Source organism: Otolemur garnettii, unplaced genomic scaffold, assembly GCF_000181295.1.
Source record: "Otolemur garnettii isolate 467f Iridium unplaced genomic scaffold, OtoGar3 scaffold00177, whole genome shotgun sequence".
NCBI lineage: Eukaryota > Metazoa > Chordata > Mammalia > Primates > Galagidae > Otolemur > Otolemur garnettii.
Window position 1 is genome coordinate 455,184 of NW_003852572.1, and position 19,841 is coordinate 475,024.

At 41.5% G+C, this 19,841-nt stretch overlaps 1 protein-coding gene across 1 annotated transcript in view; it reads left to right on the plus strand.

Annotated features, from left to right (window-relative positions):
• CPE (carboxypeptidase E) overlaps positions 1-19,841 on the plus strand; it is a 117,418-nt gene that overhangs the window by 85,914 nt on the left and 11,663 nt on the right. Inside the window, exons 2-5 of the mRNA XM_003800490.2 lie at positions 7,237-7,433; positions 10,357-10,524; positions 17,765-17,882; positions 19,601-19,783. Coding sequence (XP_003800538.1) covers positions 7,237-7,433; positions 10,357-10,524; positions 17,765-17,882; positions 19,601-19,783 — 666 coding nt within the window. The remainder of the gene's footprint in view (positions 1-7,236; positions 7,434-10,356; positions 10,525-17,764; positions 17,883-19,600; positions 19,784-19,841) is intronic.

Consider the following 19,841-nt stretch of genomic DNA (forward strand, 5'->3'; position numbering starts at 1 on the left):
GTACTTCCCCAAACCCTGACCACCAATCACCCACACTTCCCCATGTGCCGACCCCCAATCAAAAATGTACCCCATCCTTCTTGCTTTCTATACCCCATAAAAGTTTCCAACCCCCTGGGTTCCTGGCTCTCTCTCTCCACCTTGGTGTTTACCAAGAGAGTCCAGCTGGGCTCGCCAATAAAGCTCACCTTTTGCTTTCACATCGGAGTGTGTCTGGGACTGTTTGCTGGAAATTGTTTGGGGGGGATTTCGAGCACACCAAAGGGAAATACGCAGTATTTTTTTTTTTTTTAATTCTGTAATGCATCTCTGCAGAATAATTCCGTAATGTCTTTCAGTCTGTCTGTTAAAAACAGATGAAGTAAGACTTAACCTTTAAGATGTCATGTTGGTTTAGTTGTATTTTAAATTTCACTCTGAAGGAAGAAAGAGGCAAGAGGAGAGAACATAACGCCCTTTACATCTGTAATTTCTTTTGCAATCGTTTTTAAAATTCTTTTTCCTTATCCTGGTTTCTTGCCCCCCACCCCCAATGCTGCTCATTTCACTAACTTTGACTCTTTTGATAGTAATTTTGAACATCAGTGAGCCTATAACTGATTTTTATTCACTTTTTGTCTTCAAAATTCCTCTGCACAGTAACAACTACTGTCTCTTTGTTTTAATGCTATCATTGTGTCTTTGCTTAATAATTCCCCAAACCTCGGCCACTTTCTAAATGCCTCTTTTTTTCTCCTGTCTTGTTTATAAAATCTAATATGATAGAATTCTGAACAAGCGTCAACAATCCCTAAGGGTGATCATGACACTTTTTACATTCATTTTATGCACTAGCTATTTAGTAAAAAAGGGGTCTCTTTTTATCATGACAACCAGCCATTTTACTGTTTGGGGGCCCCTGCAGGTTGCATTACCTTTAGGAATATGGTCAGCATTTTTGGCGGCTAAAATGTGCTATCACAGGAGCCGACTTAAGGACGTTCTTACTGACAAGTTCCAGGCAATTTGCAGAGTTCAGTTTCCACAAGAATGATTTATGGGCTGTAATAGGTTGGGAGTCAAACAAATGGAAACAATTAGCACTGAAGGTTTACCTCTGAGAGAGGAAGATCATTGATTAAAAGGCCCATCTGTTCCAGCAATGTTTCCAGCTTGCATCACAGTTTGTAAATCAAGTCAGTTCGTGACTATACTGCTTGGATAGCTGTTCATCTATTTCTCAAAATCATTGCTTATGAGTGCAGTCTAGCGTGGTATCTTTGGGATATGGGGCTTAATTTGTGAATACTGTCATTATTCAGCAGTATGTTTAGTTTTATTACGTGTACCTAGTATGTGTGGTTTGAAATTGTCACCAGCTGTAAGAATTATGTAATCAATGAGTTAAATATATACATTCCAAGTGACTATTTTGGAAAACATCTGATGTCGGAGGAAGAGTAGATTCATCTCAGTGTGGATTTTATCTCTCTTTTCAGGATGAAAGATGGTAGAATTCTGTTATGAAAATCAAGTTCTTTCTTAAAATACCTTTAACCTACTTTTTCCCTCCCCCCAAATAATGATGTTCCACTTCTTAATTTTACAACTTACAGACCATTTTCCTATTTGTAATTTTATTTTCCTTTGAATATTTACCCCTTTGCTGTTTTCTTCCCTTAAGAATTAACTGACTCTAAGATTTGAAAGGCTCTTCAAAGTTATCTGAGCAATTACTGTGCCCAGTGGTCAGCTTATTTCCAGGAGGAGAAGATATTAGATAAGTAGATTGACTGACCGTGAGGCTACACAAGGGAGTAAAAGAAAATTTTCTTCTTCTTGGGGAAGGTGGACAATATTATTTTTTACTTTTGTCTTTTTATTTGTTCATTTCTTTCAGGCTTACCCTGCTGGGCCTGTGGTCTTCTGATTTGGGGACTGTCTGACCACATTAAGGTGTACATTCCTTTTATCACTTGGAAACTTTGCTAACTTGCTTTCAGCTTCAAACTTCACCCACAATGGTGTGGATTTCCAGGGTGTTAAACATTAACATCTTTGAGGCAATAGAAATGTCTTTTATTAAGTTGGTTATTTTAAACCATGTTATTACATACATGGGGAATATTAACAGTTACAAGTTTGGACTTAAAATCATTTGGCTGCTCTGGTTTGGAATTTGTGTGGTTATTTCAGTTTTTCTTTCTTCCTGGAGGCAGGCTCTTGCCAGGGTGCCCAGGCTGGTCTTGAACTACTGAGCTCAAGTGAGCTTAGCCTCTTGAGAAACTGGGACTACAGGCCGGTGCCACTACACTCGACTTTATGTAGTTATTTCTGACTGCATTAAAACTGTGGATATTGATACTGGAATTTCACTCTTCAGTAGGTCCTTGGTCTTGGGGATTCAAAGAATGAACCCAGGGACCACAGATCAGTGGTAAGATGGGATTTTCCTTTGAAGTTAGAAAGGAATACAGAAGAAGTAAAAAGCACCAGAGCTTCTGGAAGGGAGAAAGAACTAACTGGGGAGTCTCAACTCCCAGTTGGGGTGGGCTCTTTTCTAGGGATATTAGGTCTTGAGAATTACACTGGACCAGGACTTGGCAAGTAGAAACAGGTTTCAGCTTTAATGAGTGTTATTGATAAAAGAATGAATGCAGTCCCTCCAGCTCAGGGCAAAAGCTCTGGGTGTTCCATTCATGAACTTCCCAAGCCTAGGAAAACTGGGTCCCCCTTTCCAGCCTTGAATGGGGTGGGGAATCTTGTATCAATATTATTTTTAAAACTGAGATATTATTCTTGTTCTGATGAGAATATGGATTTGATCAGGTACATTAATTGTTCCGTGATACAGATGGAAAAAGAAGCTTGATATACTCAGGCTGGGTTTGGTTTTTGCCAGGTGGTTGTCTTTAATAATTGCTTGATTGCCGATTATGTGACCCGTGACGTAACTGGAGTTATGACATAGCCGATAGTTACGTGAGGCTGTGGGGAAATTAGTACCATGGGGAAGGACGCTTCTGAGCTGATGCATTATCGCCTGTGCAAATGTGCTCATTCCTCCATGGCAAGCCAGGAGTTTAGGATTACTGTGTAAAAAGGGAAATCAACTGAGAGTGAGGAAAACAGGAAGCATGGAAAAAGCAACCATCCCCAAGGGTATGGCGAACACAGCGTCCCGCCACCTTCCTCCGCGTTGCTAGGAGATGAGCTGCGGCGCGCAGGCGCGTGCGTCAAGGGGGCGGCCCGGCGGTGACGTCGGCGGCTGCCCCCCCCCGGCCCCGACCCGGGAGTTGGTTGGTCTGTGTGAACGCTGTAAACAGAAAGGCGGATTTTATTCATTTACTGCTGTCGTAGACTCTTTGCTGCATATTTCTAGCCACAGAAAAGAACATTTAGTGATGATGAAAATGTCACTCTTTAAAAAAAAAATAAACTGAACGTAAACAATTTAGTGACTCAGAAACAGCATTCAAAGTCCAGAGTCTTCAATTCTGCTCCTATTTGTGGATTAAGGATTCTGAAGGCAAAGTTTCTTCAGAATTCGTTGTTTAGACTTGACCACATTCCTCCCTCCCCCCCAAAACTAGCCGTGGAGAGCTGCTCGTGCCGATGAATCCCCCTGCCTAGGAAGCTGCTGTTCTCGGCAGAGACTCGCCGCTCCTGCCCGGTGGGGCGGCCCGGAGGGCAGCAGCGCCTGGGTCTTCCCCAGGGCAAGCCCCGCTGTGAGCCGCGCTGTGCGAGCACGGGATTTAAAAGCAAGACCATTCATCTCCTCCTTTACTTACTAATTGATGGTATGGACGTCTTTTACTGTGCCCTGCCTGTGTCCCAGACCCTGTGCCGGGCAAAGTGACATGCTGACGTCAGAGCTAACACAGACACTTCCCTGGACTTAGGGCGTGGGGGGGGGGGGTCAGATAATCACATCCATTGAAAGTCCTTTCAAACTGACGTACCAAGAATAAGAAAGGAACGGGACCTAGACTAACGGTACTCTGAGGAAGCCACGTTTATTCATGATTAGCAGGCTGCGAGGGCAAAGTAAGTGTGTGTGTGTGTGTGTGTGTGTGTGTGTGTGTGGACAGCAGTCCAGACCGCGGCCCGCAGCTGAAGGCAGCGGGACTGAAGGCGGGAAGGCCTGGTGGCTCGGGAGGCGGCCTGGGCAGCCGGTCAGGCCCCCAGGCTGGTAAAGCCCCGCGGAGAACGTTGGCCTGTAGGGTGGAAGCACAGGGGAAGTTGTGGGTGGGTGGGGAGGACCTCAGGAGTGTTGTGTTTTACAAAGGGAATTCTGGCTTTGGGAGGGAAAAGGGTTGGAGGGAGGCCAGAGAGGCGGGAGGACCCCCGAGTTCAGAACCTCGGAGCTGGCCAGTTGGAACCCAGCATTTCTTCGCGGCTGCCTCACTCCTGAAAGCCGCCCGTGTGCACGCCATGCCCTCCTCCCGCCACATCCCTGCAGCTCAGGAATGCTCACCTGTGCTTTCCAATCTTCTGGAGAGGTCTGAACTCCGGCTTTGCATATATATTTTCAACAAATGCTGTATTTAAACAGGTGACTCTTCTCCATCTCACAAGACAAGTCAGTAAGCTTAAAAGGACATGCCTCTTCCATATGCTGCTGACAGCATTAGATAGTGACTTGATTTATTCCTGAGGATGGAGAAACATAAAGACACACTGGTCTTTCATTTTGCTAAGTCACATGTGCCTTGCATTTTATTTCTATACATAGATTTCTTTAATATAACAACCTCTGCTGTCCTATCTTCACTTTGCTCTAAGGTACTGTTAGGTTCTGAGAGGAATTTCCCGTACAGTTGCAGAGAAACCATTGTCTAGCTCTGAAAATCGGGGTCTGAAAACATGTCTGAGTAAAGAAAAACGGTGTGGTCGGGGCAGAACCGGGAGGGCACGTCTGCCCCAAAGCGTTCAAATGCAAATGCAAAACAGTTGTGGTAGCCACACCAAACATCTGGGGGGCAAATTTGGTTATTTCTTTTTAAATAATTAAAAAAAATTAAACCCAGAGAAGGGGTTTGGGTTGTGGGCCAAACTCTTTCAATTGACTTGAAGCTTCCAAGAGGTCTCCTGTGATGGAATATTCCCCAGTAACTTTGCACAGCAGGCTTCTGACATCCCTCTGTTCTCTCCCCCCTCCCCTCCTGATGGGATGCTGCAGTTTCTCCTGCACCTCAGTCAAACCAATAAATCCAGGAAGGGAAGGTGTAAAGGACAAGAATTTAGTAGAAAGGAAGAAGGTTCTTACTTTTGAAATTAAAGAAAACATCTCTTTGCACATCTACTAGGCAAGTCCCTAGGGAGTAGTTTTATTAGAGAGTGTCCCTCAAAATAAAAAATGAGGGGGTATAAATAACCCTGATCCTGCCCCCACCGGACCCTTAGATTAAGATTAGCTATAAGCACAGGCTGGGAGGCCACCCAAGGACATGGTTTTCTGGGGCGAGTAGCCACTTAAATGAGATGCTGGGGAGTCTCCTGCAAAGAATATTTAGATAACATATTTCCAAGAGAAAAAATAATCCCAGCTTCCACACCACGAATGAGCAGTCCTAGTGATTTTATAAATGGGAGAATCCTGTCCACCTCAGAAATTGAGCCCCTGGGATGGATGAAGCAGAAAGGAGCAGAACAAGAGGATTAATTAAGATCCTTTGCCACTACACTCTGCAATTTCACTGTTCCTCCTGAAATGCAGTGGGGAGCAGCAAAATGGGTAACAGCAATTTTTATTAGAATTCTGAGCCCTTCAGCAAAAGCCATCCTCTCTGGGCTGCATCTGTTCCATAACGTTAATAAAAATATCTGCCTTCCACATTTTAGAGGGCTCTTGTCAGGAGAAAATTAGATTATGCATGGCAAACCACCTCACAATGACAAGATAATGTGATGTGGCAATAATAATATTGAAGATAATTATAGCAAACACATAACACTTGTTATTTGCCAGACACTGTTGTAAGCATTTACATGCATTATTTTTCTTCGTTCTTATAATGACTTTTCTTATGAAGCAGATTCTATAGCTATCTCTATGTTTTGTTTTTGAGTCAGAGTCTCATTGAGTCACCCAGGTTACAGTACTCTAGCATGGGCCTAGCTCACAGTAACTTTGAACTCTTAGGCTCAAGAGATCCTCCTGCCTCAGCCTCCCCAGTAGCTGGGACTACAGGCACCTACCACAACCCCCAGCTAATTTGTCTATTTTTAGTACAGACAGGGCTCTCACTCTTGCTCAGGCTGGTCTGAAACTTCTAAGCTGAAGTGATCCTCCCGCCTCAGCTATCTCTTCGACTTAGATGAGGCAACAGTGGTGTAGATAACTGAACTAACTTGCTTCAGGCGAGCCAGGAAGAATTGGTGCTAGGATTTGAACCTATGCATCCTGTCTCCTCTTAATCACTATGGTTTGTGAAAAATACCCAAACCAAAACAGAACCATAGGCTTTCAACTAAACTGGAAGGCTGGCATTTGAATTCTGGCTTCACAGGCTACATACCTATGACCAGGCTTCGTCTATAGTCTGAACTTCACTTTGCTTATTTGTAAAATGGAGATGGATGGTAATACTTACTTGTAGATATCTGATGAGGATTAAATAAGAAAACATGAAAATCACAGTATTTAATCAATAGGAGGTACATGGTGTATTATTATTATTAATTATTGGGGGGCAGATGGTGTTACTAGTCTGGTTGGATTGCCATAGCAAAAATCCCACAGACTGGGTGGGTTGAACAACAGAAATTTATTTTCTTACAGTTCTGCAGACGTGAAGTCCAACCTCAAGGTGCCGGTAGGGCTGATTTCTGATGAGGCCTCTCTTCCAGGCTTGTAGGCGACAGCTTTTTCCATGTGTGCTCACGCAGCCCTTCCTCTCTGTGGAGCAGAGAGATCTCGTGTCTGTTTCTTACAAGGACACTGGTCCTACTGGATGGGGCCCCATTATGACGACCTCATTTAAGCTTAATTACGTCCTTAATATGGTTGCTGGATGTCAGGCCTTCAAATACGAATTTTGAGTGAACATGATTCAGTCCATAACAAGTGTGTAGCTAGGAGAGCAGAATGGACTATTTAAATGTCTAAGGCATATTTCTTGGGCATCACTGGAGAAGCTGTCAGCTGCTCGGGATAAATCAGCGTGGATATAGCATATTCAGCACTGTCTGGCATTTGCCTTCTCTTTGATGTTACAGAAAACATCTCCGTACTCTCTATCTTCGATCTTGTAGGTGAGCCCGAGTTTAAATACATCGGGAACATGCACGGTAATGAGGCTGTCGGGCGGGAGCTCCTCATTTTCTTGGCTCAGTACCTGTGCAATGAGTACCAGAAGGGGAACGAGACCATTGTCAAGCTGATCCACAGCACTCGGATCCACATCATGCCCTCCTTGAACCCCGACGGCTTCGAGAAGGCGGCGTCACAGGTGAGCGGGGACAGCTCAGAGCGGCTGTTTTCCTTGTTGCTGTGTGTCTGCGTGTGTGTGAGCGCGTGGAGCGCTCTGCACTTGGCTGGCAGGTGGCGCAGGGAGCCAGGCGCGGCTCGGAGCTCGGAGAAGTCAGAACACAGGGACCTTGTCAGGTTTCTTCCGCAGAGACTGCGAATGAGGAATTTTGTTAATAAATTAATATTCTAATGCTGCTTTGTTTATGTTGCTAAATAAATTATATTTATTCATCCTCCTTTGTGGCTAGGCAAGTTTTCTTCTAAAAATCTGCAGGTAAGAAAAATAGCCACGGTCCTGAATTGCAGGGTGATGGCCGGGCCGCGTTCGCGTGAACGGGTGTCACAGCGCCCTCTGCTGACGTCAGGGGAGAGAGGTTTTTGCCCAGACCCATTCTGTATTTTACTGAGCCTTGGTTTTTGTATACGATGAGTGAGGTTAAACAAATAAACAAAAGCCCCACTTTCTAAATAAAAAGAGGGCGCTAGTAAATCTATTACTAGCGAATGTATATTGACGTCTTTTGCAATTTAATACACCTTAACTTTTAAACAAGCTAGAAATTAATAGCTTTTTAAGAGAATATATATGATGTATGTTCCCATTTTTATTGGACAGTGTGAGGAACATTGTATTTGGTGTTCTCTATGGTTTCAAATAATTTTCCTATTTTATGGGGACACATGTAGGTAAATATTTAGCATGTTTTATGCAGTTAAAAAGATCTACTGACTTTGAAAGAAACCCAGACAGTGAATGTCTGTAAATAAATATAATATTCATATAATTTCTAAAGTTATAAGACAAAAATTCTAGTAACACATGATTAAATTACTTAATATTTTAAGGTGATATTCAGAATTGTAAGACAGGCTATTGTCACTTTTTTCTGTCTTATGGATTTGTATTCCTCATAGTCTAAGGTATCCACACCTAAGGTATCTGAGCTTATGTGATTTCAAAAATATGGGAAATATGTCTGTATCACATGATATAATTTAATAGTAAAACAAGAAAATTCACATTGTAAAATAAAACTGAATATTTTGGAAAAATTTTAATTTTCCAGGTTTTACCATTAGTGAAATTAAGAGTTTAAATTGAACAGAAATTCCTCAAATTACAAAGCCCTAGAACTTTTGTTTTAGAGCTCATATTTTTTCATGAAGAGTATAAGAGAGAGACATGTTATATAAATATGTATATGAGTAACTCATATTAAATTCATTTTAAGCTTCTAATCTTATTTATTCCTTTGAATATTTTTAAAAAGTAGGTTGCTGTGACTAACAGAAGCCATGAATATTTTACTTATATCTTAAATATAGAATGGTGAAGTTTGAAAGGGGTCATCTATTACTAGTGAATGTGTATTGGCCTATTTTGCAATATGATAAATATCTCTTAAATATTATTATTGCTAACATTTAAAATGCTATTTGTGGGACAGATGAGGTGGCTCACACCTGTAATCCTCACCTTTTTTGAAGCTAGGTGGGAGGATCTCTTGACTTCAGGGGTTCCAGTCCAGCCTGAGCAAGAGAGACCCTGTCTCTACTAAAAATAGAATGATTAGCTGAGTGTCCCGGTGGGCACCTGTAGTCCCAGCTACTCAGGAGGCTAAGGCAGGAGGATTGCTTGAGCCCAAGAGTTTGAGATTGCTGTGAGCTAGGCTGACACCATGGCACCCTCACCTGGGCAACAGAGTAAGACTCTTGTCTTGAATGAATGAATGAATGAATAAAATAAAATGCTATCTATAACAAATACGTTCATGTGTTGCTGAACAACTGGGATACGTTCTGAGAAATGCATTGTTAGGTGATTTCGTGGTTCTGTGAACATCACAGGTGTACCTACACACCTGGACGCTATCTGGTGCAGCCTGTGCTCCTGGGCTGCACACCTGCATAGCAGGTTGCAGTGCCGAATACTCTAGGCAGTTAGGCTGTAGTAGTGTTTGTGCATCTAAACATAGCAAAGGCACAATAAAAATACAGGATAAAAGATAAAAGATGATAGACTTGTGACAAGTACTTACTCTGAATGGAGCTTACAGGATGGGAAGTTGGTGTGGGCGAGTCAGTGAGCGAGAGTGAAGGCCGAGCACGTCACAGCATGCCACGGCAGGCCCAGCATGTCACAGCGTGCCACGGCAGACTTCATTAAAAACACTGTGCAGTTAGGCTGCACTGCATTGATGATAAAATATTTTTTCCCAACAATAAATTAAACAGTATACTGTGACTTTTTCCCTGCATTTTAAACTTTTAAGTCTTAAAAAATATTTTTTTGACTCTTAGCTAATAGCACTTAGCTTAAAACACATGTGCAGTTGTACAAAAATATTGTCTCTCTTTCTTTTTTTATTTTTGCAGTTTTTTGGCTGGGACCAGGTTTGAACCCAGCATCTCCGGTATAGAGGGCCAGCGCCTTGCTCCTTTGAGCCACAGGTGCCGCCCACAATATTGTCTTTCTTTACTTCCTTATTCTACAAGCTTTTTTCTATTTCCAGAATTACTTATTTACTTATTTTTGCTTCGCACCTTTTTTTTTGTTAAAAACTAGGGCACAAACACATTGTCCCAGGACTACCTGGGTCAGCTGTCACTACGTCAACAGGACATTTATAGTTCCTTCACAGCCTGACGTGACCACTGTCACCTGTGGGGTCTGTTGGTGACTAAAAATGTTATTATGATGTGTGTGACTATGCTTTAAAACCAGTACCTTCGTGCTCATATCAGCAAAGTAGTGAAGACACCTGTGTGGGAAGATATTGGAATAAATAATTAGTAAATTATTTTTAAAGCATTAATAGAGAGTGCTATTAACTATAATTGAGGTAGTGACCATAATAATAATAAACTGCTGATGACTTTTCTCTTTGATTTTGTTTTTTTAGCCTGGTGAGCTCAAGGACTGGTTTGTGGGTCGAAGCAATGCCCAGGGGATAGATCTGAACCGGAACTTTCCAGACCTGGATAGGATCGTTTATGTGAATGAGAAAGAAGGTGGTCCAAATAATCATCTGCTGAAAAATATGAAGAAAATCGTGGATCAGAACACTAAGGTAGAGAATGCACATAGCTTTTCTGGGTTTGGCCTGTAGCCTAAGGAACTGTGTTCCAATGTTTCCCTCCCAAGGAAGCGCAGAGGATAATGTCAGCACTGTGTGGGGTGGTTAACTGCGACTGTGACTGTGGAAGTCAAAGGGAGAAGGCCAGTCCTGGTCTCTAGAACTGACCAAACACACTCGCTGGCTTTAGCCTGGCCTCCACGTCCTGCTCCTGTGATTGAGCAGTCTCTCCTAAGTTTGTTTTGTGTTCAGCATCTCCCGATCTGTTTAATCGTCTCAGATTCCTCCAGAGTGATCTTCTTCATACACAATTATTGTTCTTTTACATGTTAAATCTTGCCAGCTCTCCAGCGCCCAGAGGACAAAGTGAAAATTCCACATTGTAGTATAATGTGACGGTTAACAATGGAGACCCTACAGCAGCGATTTTCAGCCTGTGTGCTGTGGCACACTGGTGAGCTGTGAGGGGGTCTTAGCGATGCCTCGAAAATTTTTACAGATCATTAATTAAATTATTTTTGAAAGAAGTTCAACGCACAATAAGCATATTCTTTTTCTTACTCTTTTTTTGGATTAACATAATTTAAGTGTGCTGCGAAAGTTTAATTATGGGTTCAAGTGTGCCACAAGATAAAGAAGGTCAAAAAACACTCCCCTAGAGGCAGGCCCTTGGTGTGAACTTTGGAAAGTTATCTAACCTCTCCAAGCTTCAGCTTCTTCCTCTGACATAGGGAGATGGTACCAGCATCCACTTATGGGACACTCTTAGGACTACACACATTAATGTACACACAGCACCTGTGGCCAGGCCAGAACCGTCACTACCATCTCAGCATGATTTCTCGGTACTCCCTGTTATGTACCTTAGGGCTAGATGTACACCTTTGCACATCCAGTAAGCATTTCACACAACTCCAAACCAATATTGTTGTTAATTCCTTGGAGGAGAAATTGGGCTTATTGGGGAGGAAGGTGGGGAGCTGCTGTTGGCAGCCCTGACCCCTTCTCTGCTGTTCTAGGCCCTTCTCTGGCAGATCACCCACTTCCAGGCATCTCCTAAGTCAGGGCTTGGGCAGTAAGACTTTTCCATTTTATTCTGTTTTCAGTCTTTCAAGTGCCCTGTGGCCCTGTGAGCTGCCGGTCTGGTGGTAGGCTCTGCAGCCTGGCTCTGATACCTCTTAGAGTCCAACAGTGCCAGCTCCTTTCTGCTCCTAAACACACCATTTTCTAGTAATGTCATGTCTTCAGATGAGTGGTCCCACTGTCTAGGGTGCTCTTCTTTTTCTCTGTCGCCTCTTCTGTGAAGTTGTCCTCTGCTCTTGCAGGCAGGTCCTTCTTACTAAGGCCCAGTGGTTCTCAACCTGTGGGTCACGACCCCTTTGGACTGTATTAAAGGGTTGCAGCCTTAGGAATGTTGAGAACCACTGTGCTAAGCCTTCCTTATATACTGGGTACTGTGCCCACCTTAAATCAAGCTTTATTCATATGCATAGGCTACATTATAATTCTTTGTTTGTGTAGCTGTTTTTCCTTTTGGTTCTGGATTTTGATCCCTTGATTGCAAGAATTAGAATTTCTATCTGACTCTGACACACAGTTGGCTGAGCGCCCATTGTGGATAAATGCTTTTCAGCCTGACAAGCAAATCACAATATTTGAAAAATGTAGCCACCGAAACTCAACAGCTGGAGTTTAGCCAGGCATTTGTCGTGTTGTCAGGACCCCGGACAGAGTGTCCAGGAGTCAGGGAATCCCACACCATTGGTTTAAAGTCTTTAAAACTCTCTCATCTTTATTTGGGTACTGTTTTTTAATAAGAACTTTTATTTAAAAAAAAAACCCAATGCCACTCTTTTTCCTGGATAAATGTAAATTAAAGCACAAAAATTAAAGATTAGTCCCTTTTCTGAACATAAGCAGGATTCGTTTACTTTATACTAAATTGTCATGAACCAGCTTGACGATCGTGGGTTGCTGTTGGCCATGTTTGGTTCATTCTTCTCCTGTTTCCACTTCTTTTAGGTGTGAGACTGTTTAGACCCAGCCTGGCCCGAGACGTAGAGTGGACATTGCTTTCGTGTTACTCTGCCCCTCCCTCCCCTGCTTCCCCTTCTCAGACTAATAGCTATATCTATATCTCTTATAGAGCTTTAATTTTTTTTAATTTATAAAGAACAGAAATTTATTTCTCACGGTTCTGGAGGCTGGAAGTCCAGAATCCAGGCCCCAGCAGGTTCTGTGCCTGGTGAACGTCTGGTCTCTGCCTCCACAATGTGCCTTTTTGCTGTGTCCCCAAATGGCAGAAGAAGGTGGAAAGGCAAAAAGGTGCCTACTAGTTCTCTCCAGACTTTTAAGAAAATAAGATTTACATTCCCATCCATGAGGGCTTCATGAGATTTCTAAATTTTAAGGTTTATTCTTCTGTTTGGAGTGCCAGGAACCCTGGGTTAGAAATACAGATCCCTCTTCATTTGTATATTGGTAGAAAAAATGCAGATTCCTTGGGAGGTTGATTCAGGAGCCTGGGATATGTGCTGCGGGAGGAAGGATGCTGGAAGGGGCTTTCCTCTCCCGTAGTGCTCAGGGGCCCTGAGACACACCGCTTGGGACGTCGCCTCCTCACTCTTCTGAGCCTTTCTGGGAACAGCTTGTCTTGTTCTCCTGGGTTCTTCCTGCTAAGTCTTTCATCGTCTGCCCTTGAGCTCTCTAGCCCTGCCACTTCCCTGTTATCTGAGCTCAGGACATGAGTTGTGGCCTGGATGAATGGAAAGCAGGGTCGATTAAAACACAGCCAGTGATTTCTTAGGTTCGCCCTGTCTTTAACAGGTCAGGCTGTGAAGAAAACTATAGATGCAGCTCCCACATAACTGAAGGGCCCATGACATCTAATTACGGAGCATAACATTTGAACTGTATTTGTTATCTTTAAGTGGAAGGGAAAAGAAAGGTCACAGTTGGTTCTGGATTTTATCAGGGGCTCGATTTTTATTGCTCCAGAGGCTTCTCTGTGGGTGACTTCAGCATGTAATTACAGTACACAGGATGTGTGGGTGTGCGTGGGTCAGTCAGCCTAAAGACTATTAGTAGCTGCAGAGAAACTTCACTTAATGTATCAAATTGAACAAGTTTCTTCCTTATTTTTAAAAATATCTGCAAAATGCATATTGGCAGTAGCTGTATTTAAGAGCTAACAATAGGCTAAGCCCAATAGTGTCACCTGACTTTGTGTAATGAGGGCTGTATCTTTGATTTGTTTCAAGAACAATTTCTTTGGCCAGTCATGGTGGCTCACACCTGTAATCCCAGTACTCTGGGAGACTGAAGTGGGTAGATTGCCTGAGCTCAGGAGTTTCCAAACAGCCTGAGCTGGTCTCTACTGAAAATAGGGAAAAAAACCCCCAAAACTAGCTAGGTTTTGTGGTGGGCACTGGTAGTCCCAGCTACTTGGGAGGCTGAGGCAGGAGGATCAGTTAAGCCCAAGAGTTTGAGGTTGTGATGATGCCATGGCATTCTACCCAGGGTGACAGAGTCAGACTGTGTCTCAAAAACAAAATGATCGAGAACAAACAAATAAAACAAAAAACCCCAGTTGCTTTAAAAAGTTTTCTTTTTTAATTTATTGTTGGGGATTCATTGAGGGTACAAGAAACCAGGTTTCACTGATTGCATTTGTTAGATAAAGTCCCTCTTACAATCATGTCTTGCCCCCAAAAGGTATGGCACATACCAAGACCCCACCCCTTCCCTCCTTCCCTCTCTTTGCTATTCCCTTCCCAACTCCCTCCCTCCTTCTTCCTCTCTCTGCTCTCCCCTTCCCCTACCCCCACTGTGTCATTAATTGTCCTAATACCAAAATTGAGTACATAGGATTCATGCTTCTCCATTCTTGTTATGCTTTACTAAGAATAATGTGTTCCTCTTCCATCCAGGTTAATAAAAAGGCTGTAAAGTCTCCATTTTTTAAAATGGATGAATAGTATTCCATGGTGTACATATACCACAGCTTGTTAATCCATTCCTGGGTTGGTGGGCATTTAGGTTGTTTCCACATTTTGGTAATTATAAATTGAGCTACAATGAACATTCTAGTGTAAGTGTCCTTATGATAAAAGGATTTTTTTCCTTCTGGGTAGATACATAGTAATGGGATTGCAGGATCAAATGGGAGGTCTAGACTGAGTTCTTTGAGGGTTCTCCATACTTCCTTCCAAAAAGGTTGTATTAGTTTGCAGTACCACCAGCAGTGTAAAAGTGTTCCCCTCTCTCCACATCCACGCCAGCATCTGCAATTTTGAGATTTTGTGATATGGGCCATTTTCATTGGCGTTAGATGGTATCTCGGGGTAGTTTTGATTTGCATTTCTCTAATAATTAGGGACAATGAGCATTTTTTGTATGTTTGCTAGCCATTCGTCTGTCTTCTTTAGAGAAGGTTCTGTTCATGTCTCTCGCCCATTGATATATGGGATTGTTGGCTTTTTTCATGTGTATTAATTTAAGTTCTCTATAGATCCTATTTATCAAGTTTTTGTTTGATTCAAAATATGCAAATATCCTTTCCCATTGTGTAGGTTGTTGATTTGCTTTGGTTGTTGTCTCCTTAGCTGTATAGTTTAATTAAGTCCCGTTTGTTTATTTTTGTTGTTGTTGCAATTGTGAGGGCAGTCAGTCTTCTTCGTGAAGTCTTTACCCAGGCCAATATCTTCCAGTGTTTTTCCTATACACTCTTTGAGGATTTTTATTGTTTCACACTTTAAAAAGTTTTCAATTACAAAAATATTATTTTATTATAAGAAAAGAGAAAGCAAATATGCACAAGGAGATCTAACTTTCTAAATTCCTTATGTAGACACTAGTGCATGGTGGCCATTTAATAGTTATTGAACTAATGAATGAAATGGAAAAGCAAATAAAATGATCATAAAGAAGAGATCAATATATTTGATGTTATGTTCTTAACATAAACATCTTAATGTTGTTATTTAATTATAAAGTTTGAAAGGCACATGACAAACTTGGAAAAAAATTTATATTATGTAGTAGAGAATTAATATTTTTAAGTAAACAAACACAAATTGATAAAAAGATAAGTATTAATTTTTTTGAGACAGTGTCTCACTATGTGACCCTCAGTAGAGTTCTGTGGCATCACAGCTCACAGCAACCTCCAACTCTTGGGCTCAAGCGATTCTCTTGCCTCAGCCTCCCAAGTAGCTGGGAGTACAGGTGTCCGCCACAATGCCTGGCTATTTTTTATTGCAGTTGTCATTGTTGGTTAGCTAGCCCGTGCCGGGTTCGAACTCACCACCTTCAGTATATGTGGCTGGTGCCATAACCAGTGTGGTATGGGTGCTGAGCCAAGTATTTTAATAGAAAAAATAGTTAAACCATATGTAAATAAGTCAAAAATGATAAATATAAATGGTTACTGAGCATATGAAAAATTCTTCTAGTTTTGTTAGTTAATTCAAGGAATGCGAAAAATAAAGTATTCTATTTGTCATTCATTAATTTCACAAAATTTAAAAAGCATAATCTCATTGTTCTTAAAAGTTATTAGAGCTGGAAGATTTATGATATTGTTGCCGGGCATATTTGCTGTACATTATAGGGAGGCAGTTTAAACTTTTTAACTAAAGACCCTGTCTATAAACTAATAGTAATAATAATACTTTGGAAGGGTATTAAATGACATTAAAAGGTGCTTGTTATCTGTCGTCAAGCAAAAGAAGAAGCAGTCTATATATAAAATGGTATGTAAAAGATCACATTAAAAAATTATGTAAGTCGGGCGGCACCTGTGGCTCAGTGATAGGGTGCTGGCCCCATATACTGAGGGTGGCGGGTTCAATCCTGGCCCCGGCCGAGCTGCAACTACAAACAAAAAACAAATTATGTAAGTACATTGGGAAAAGACTGAAAAGGAGTTTAATGAAATGTTAGCAGTGGGTTTCTTTAGGTGGTAAAACTATGGGTAATTTTAATTTTCTTTTTTTGTGCTTATCTGTCTTCTCTACATTTTCCCATAATGAACATTTTTTTAGTAGCAAAGATAAGATCAACCAACCAACCAAATAATAAAAACAACATCCTATTCTGAGTCACATTTCTCTTCAATATGTGTAGCTTATGTGAGAAATAGGATAGCTTTAGTAGACTAAACTGGTATACTTTACTACAAATCGTGTGGGCTTTATGGATTCATAAACCGGATTTGATTCCTGAGCTGTGTGAACTTGAGTATGTTATGTAACATGCCCAGCCCTCAGATTGCTTCCTGTGGGAGTGGGGATGAATATCTTCAAATATCCAAGGGGGATGTTTTGAAGAGGAATAAATAGTTCCTGTGAGAGCTTTTCATAAACCAAACAGAGATATAAAAATACAACTATCACCTTCAAACTCTCCTGATGCTGAAAGATTTTCTGTCCCACAGAACAGGAATGAATTCTATCGCTGGGGAAACCTTTTATTTTAATCAAAGAGGTACTTGGAGCTTGAGAGTCTTCCTAGCTGCTGTTAAAAACTCATCACATGAAAGTATCAAGCTTTTGGCTTCAGATTCTTTGGCATAAATTTACTTTCTCCTTTGTTTTGTTTCCAAGGTATGAGGGACTGTGAATCATTCAAAAGACTTAACATGAATTCTTGAAACTTGTGCCTTTGTTTGAAAGTTTAAGATGACCATTCCAAAGTAAGCAGACATTTCACATTCAGCTCTGAAAGAGACCCAGGCTGATATTCTTTTACAGGAACAATGTTTGAAGTAGTTGAAGGAGACTGGAAAAATAGTAAGCAAAATATAGAAATACAGTCTACCCCATGTTTTAACCACCATAAAGGGCAAGCCCTGTTCTGCAGTTCAACTGTTTTCTTTTCTCCTTGTCTTATCCTTAACTATTATTAATGGAGATGTATGACCCACTACAGATCACAGAAATGTTCCTTGGAGAAATGATTTACAAGCTGATTTTGAAGTTACAAAGAGAGAGAAAGAAAACCAACTGTCCACAAAAGAACTTTGAAGGGAACTTAAATGCTGTTGAAACACTTTTTATTATTAATTTGAGAAAGATAGACAAGGAGAATGTTGCTGCTCTTACAGAAAAATGCAAACAACCACAAAATAGTTGAAATATGTCCAACGTTCAGTTTTTTTCTTTCCCTTTCCTGTCCTGTGATCATACCAGCGCTTGTCTGATTGGTAATCCCTTTAATCTGGTCTTTAATGCAGCTTGCTCCTGAGACCAAGGCTGTCATTCACTGGATCATGGACATTCCTTTCGTGCTGTCCGCCAATCTCCACGGGGGAGACATTGTGGCCAACTACCCATACGACGAGACTCGGAGTGGTGGGTGTTCCTCGTGCTTCTCATTGGTTCAGTGTCTACAGAGTTACTATACAAATTTTTATGGAATTATTTCTGCAGTATTCTTGCAAAGTGATTTTTGCTTTTAAAAATATGTATATTTAATAGGAACATCCGCCAACAATTTCATGTGGTGTTGGCATATCTATTTGATAGAAAAAGACTATAACTTTTTCCAATAGTTTAGGTAAAGAGAAATCACCTAAGTAACAGAGTATGTAGCCAGGAGAAAGGGAGAAATGACGGAAGTCATAAACTTGGGTGCCTCCTGGCTGGATACTGGTGAATGGAGCGATCACGGAGGTTGTGTAGATTTGTGCGCCAGAGAGTTTAAAAGTGGAGGCTGCTTCTTGGAGGTGCTTGATCAGGGCCTTTGTGAATCTTTGCCTGTGTCTTATTGTATGCCCACATTTTTGCATTCAGAATTGGTTCTGGTGGTGTCAGTGATGAGGTCATATTTTGGTTTTCTCTGGTTTTAGTTAAGCTTCAGGCAAAGCAGCTTTAGCCACGTATGGGTAGATATTTTCAGTTTAATTTTTGTTGCTCCAGGAAATTTCCTGCTTTGGATTTATTCTTGGGAAACTAGAAGAATTGGTTCTTTGTAACACAGGCTAACAATTTTTTTTTCTTTTTTCTTTTTTTGAGATAGTGTCTCACTTTGTCGCCCTCGGTAGAGTTCTGTGAGGTTATAGCTCACAGCAACCTCAAACTCTTGGGCTGAAGCAATTCTCTTGCCTCAGCTTCCCAAGTAGCTGGGACTACATGCACCTGCCACAATGCCTTTTTTTTTTTTTTTTTAAGAGATAGGGTCTTGCTCTTGCTCAGGTTGGTATCAAACTCCTAAGCTTAGGCAATCTACCTGCCTTGGCCTCCCATAGCTAATAATTTTAGATCTTGGAAAGTTTGAATGTTGAAGAAAGTCTTTGGTGAAACAACATTGTTAAATCAATTCAGAAATGTTGAGGTTTGTGGATAACTGGGAAATGTGAAGGCCTGGCATAATGTATAGTGCACAAATAAGAATAATAAATATTACTTATTTCTACAGCATACATGGGAGGTTTTTTTTTTTTTTTTTTTGAGACAGAGTCTCACTTTCTTGCCCTGAGTAGAGTGCTGTGGCCTTACTTACATCAAACTCTTGGCCTTAAGTGATTCTCTTGCCTCAGCCTCCCAAGTAGTTGGGACTACAGGTGCCCACCACAATGCCTGGCTAATTTTTTCTTTTTTGTTGTAGTTGTCATTGTTGTTTTAGCTGGCCTGGACTGGGTTTGAACCCACCAGCCTTGGTGCATGTGGCCTCGGTGCATTGGGAGAATTTTTAAAGTATACACAAATGTTGTTAGTGTGAGAGTGTTTCTTAGTGGCTATCATGTTGGTGCATTTTAAAATTAAAGCTTTTTAACAATGGAAAGCTTGATATCTTCCCAATTTACTAGGACTTACCACTTTTTCTGCAAAAATTTCAATTCGTAAGTAGAATGTGCATTCAATGGAAATTCTACTTTGTACTATTATAAATGGAAGTTCTGTAAGCTAAAAACTAAGGGTAATTGGGACTTAAACCTTATCCCTTTCTCACACTGATGTAGCTAAACAAGTACATCAGCAAGAGCTCAACATGGTAATACCCTTGAGAAAATACTCTGCAGAACCTTGGTCTGTGTCAATTCCTGTAATCTCGGGGGTCTGTTTTCTAGGCAGTGCTCATGAGTACAGCCCCTCCCCGGATGACGCCACTTTCCAGAGCTTGGCCCGGGCATACTCGGCTTTCAACCCAGTCATGTCTGACCCCAATCGCCAACCCTGTCGCAAGAATGACGATGACAGCAGCTTTGTGGACGGGACCACCAATGGCGGTGCTTGGTACAGTGTGCCTGGCGGTGAGTGCCCACTGGCTCTGATCATGTGGCAGGAGCTTATCATTCAGCTTTATAATTT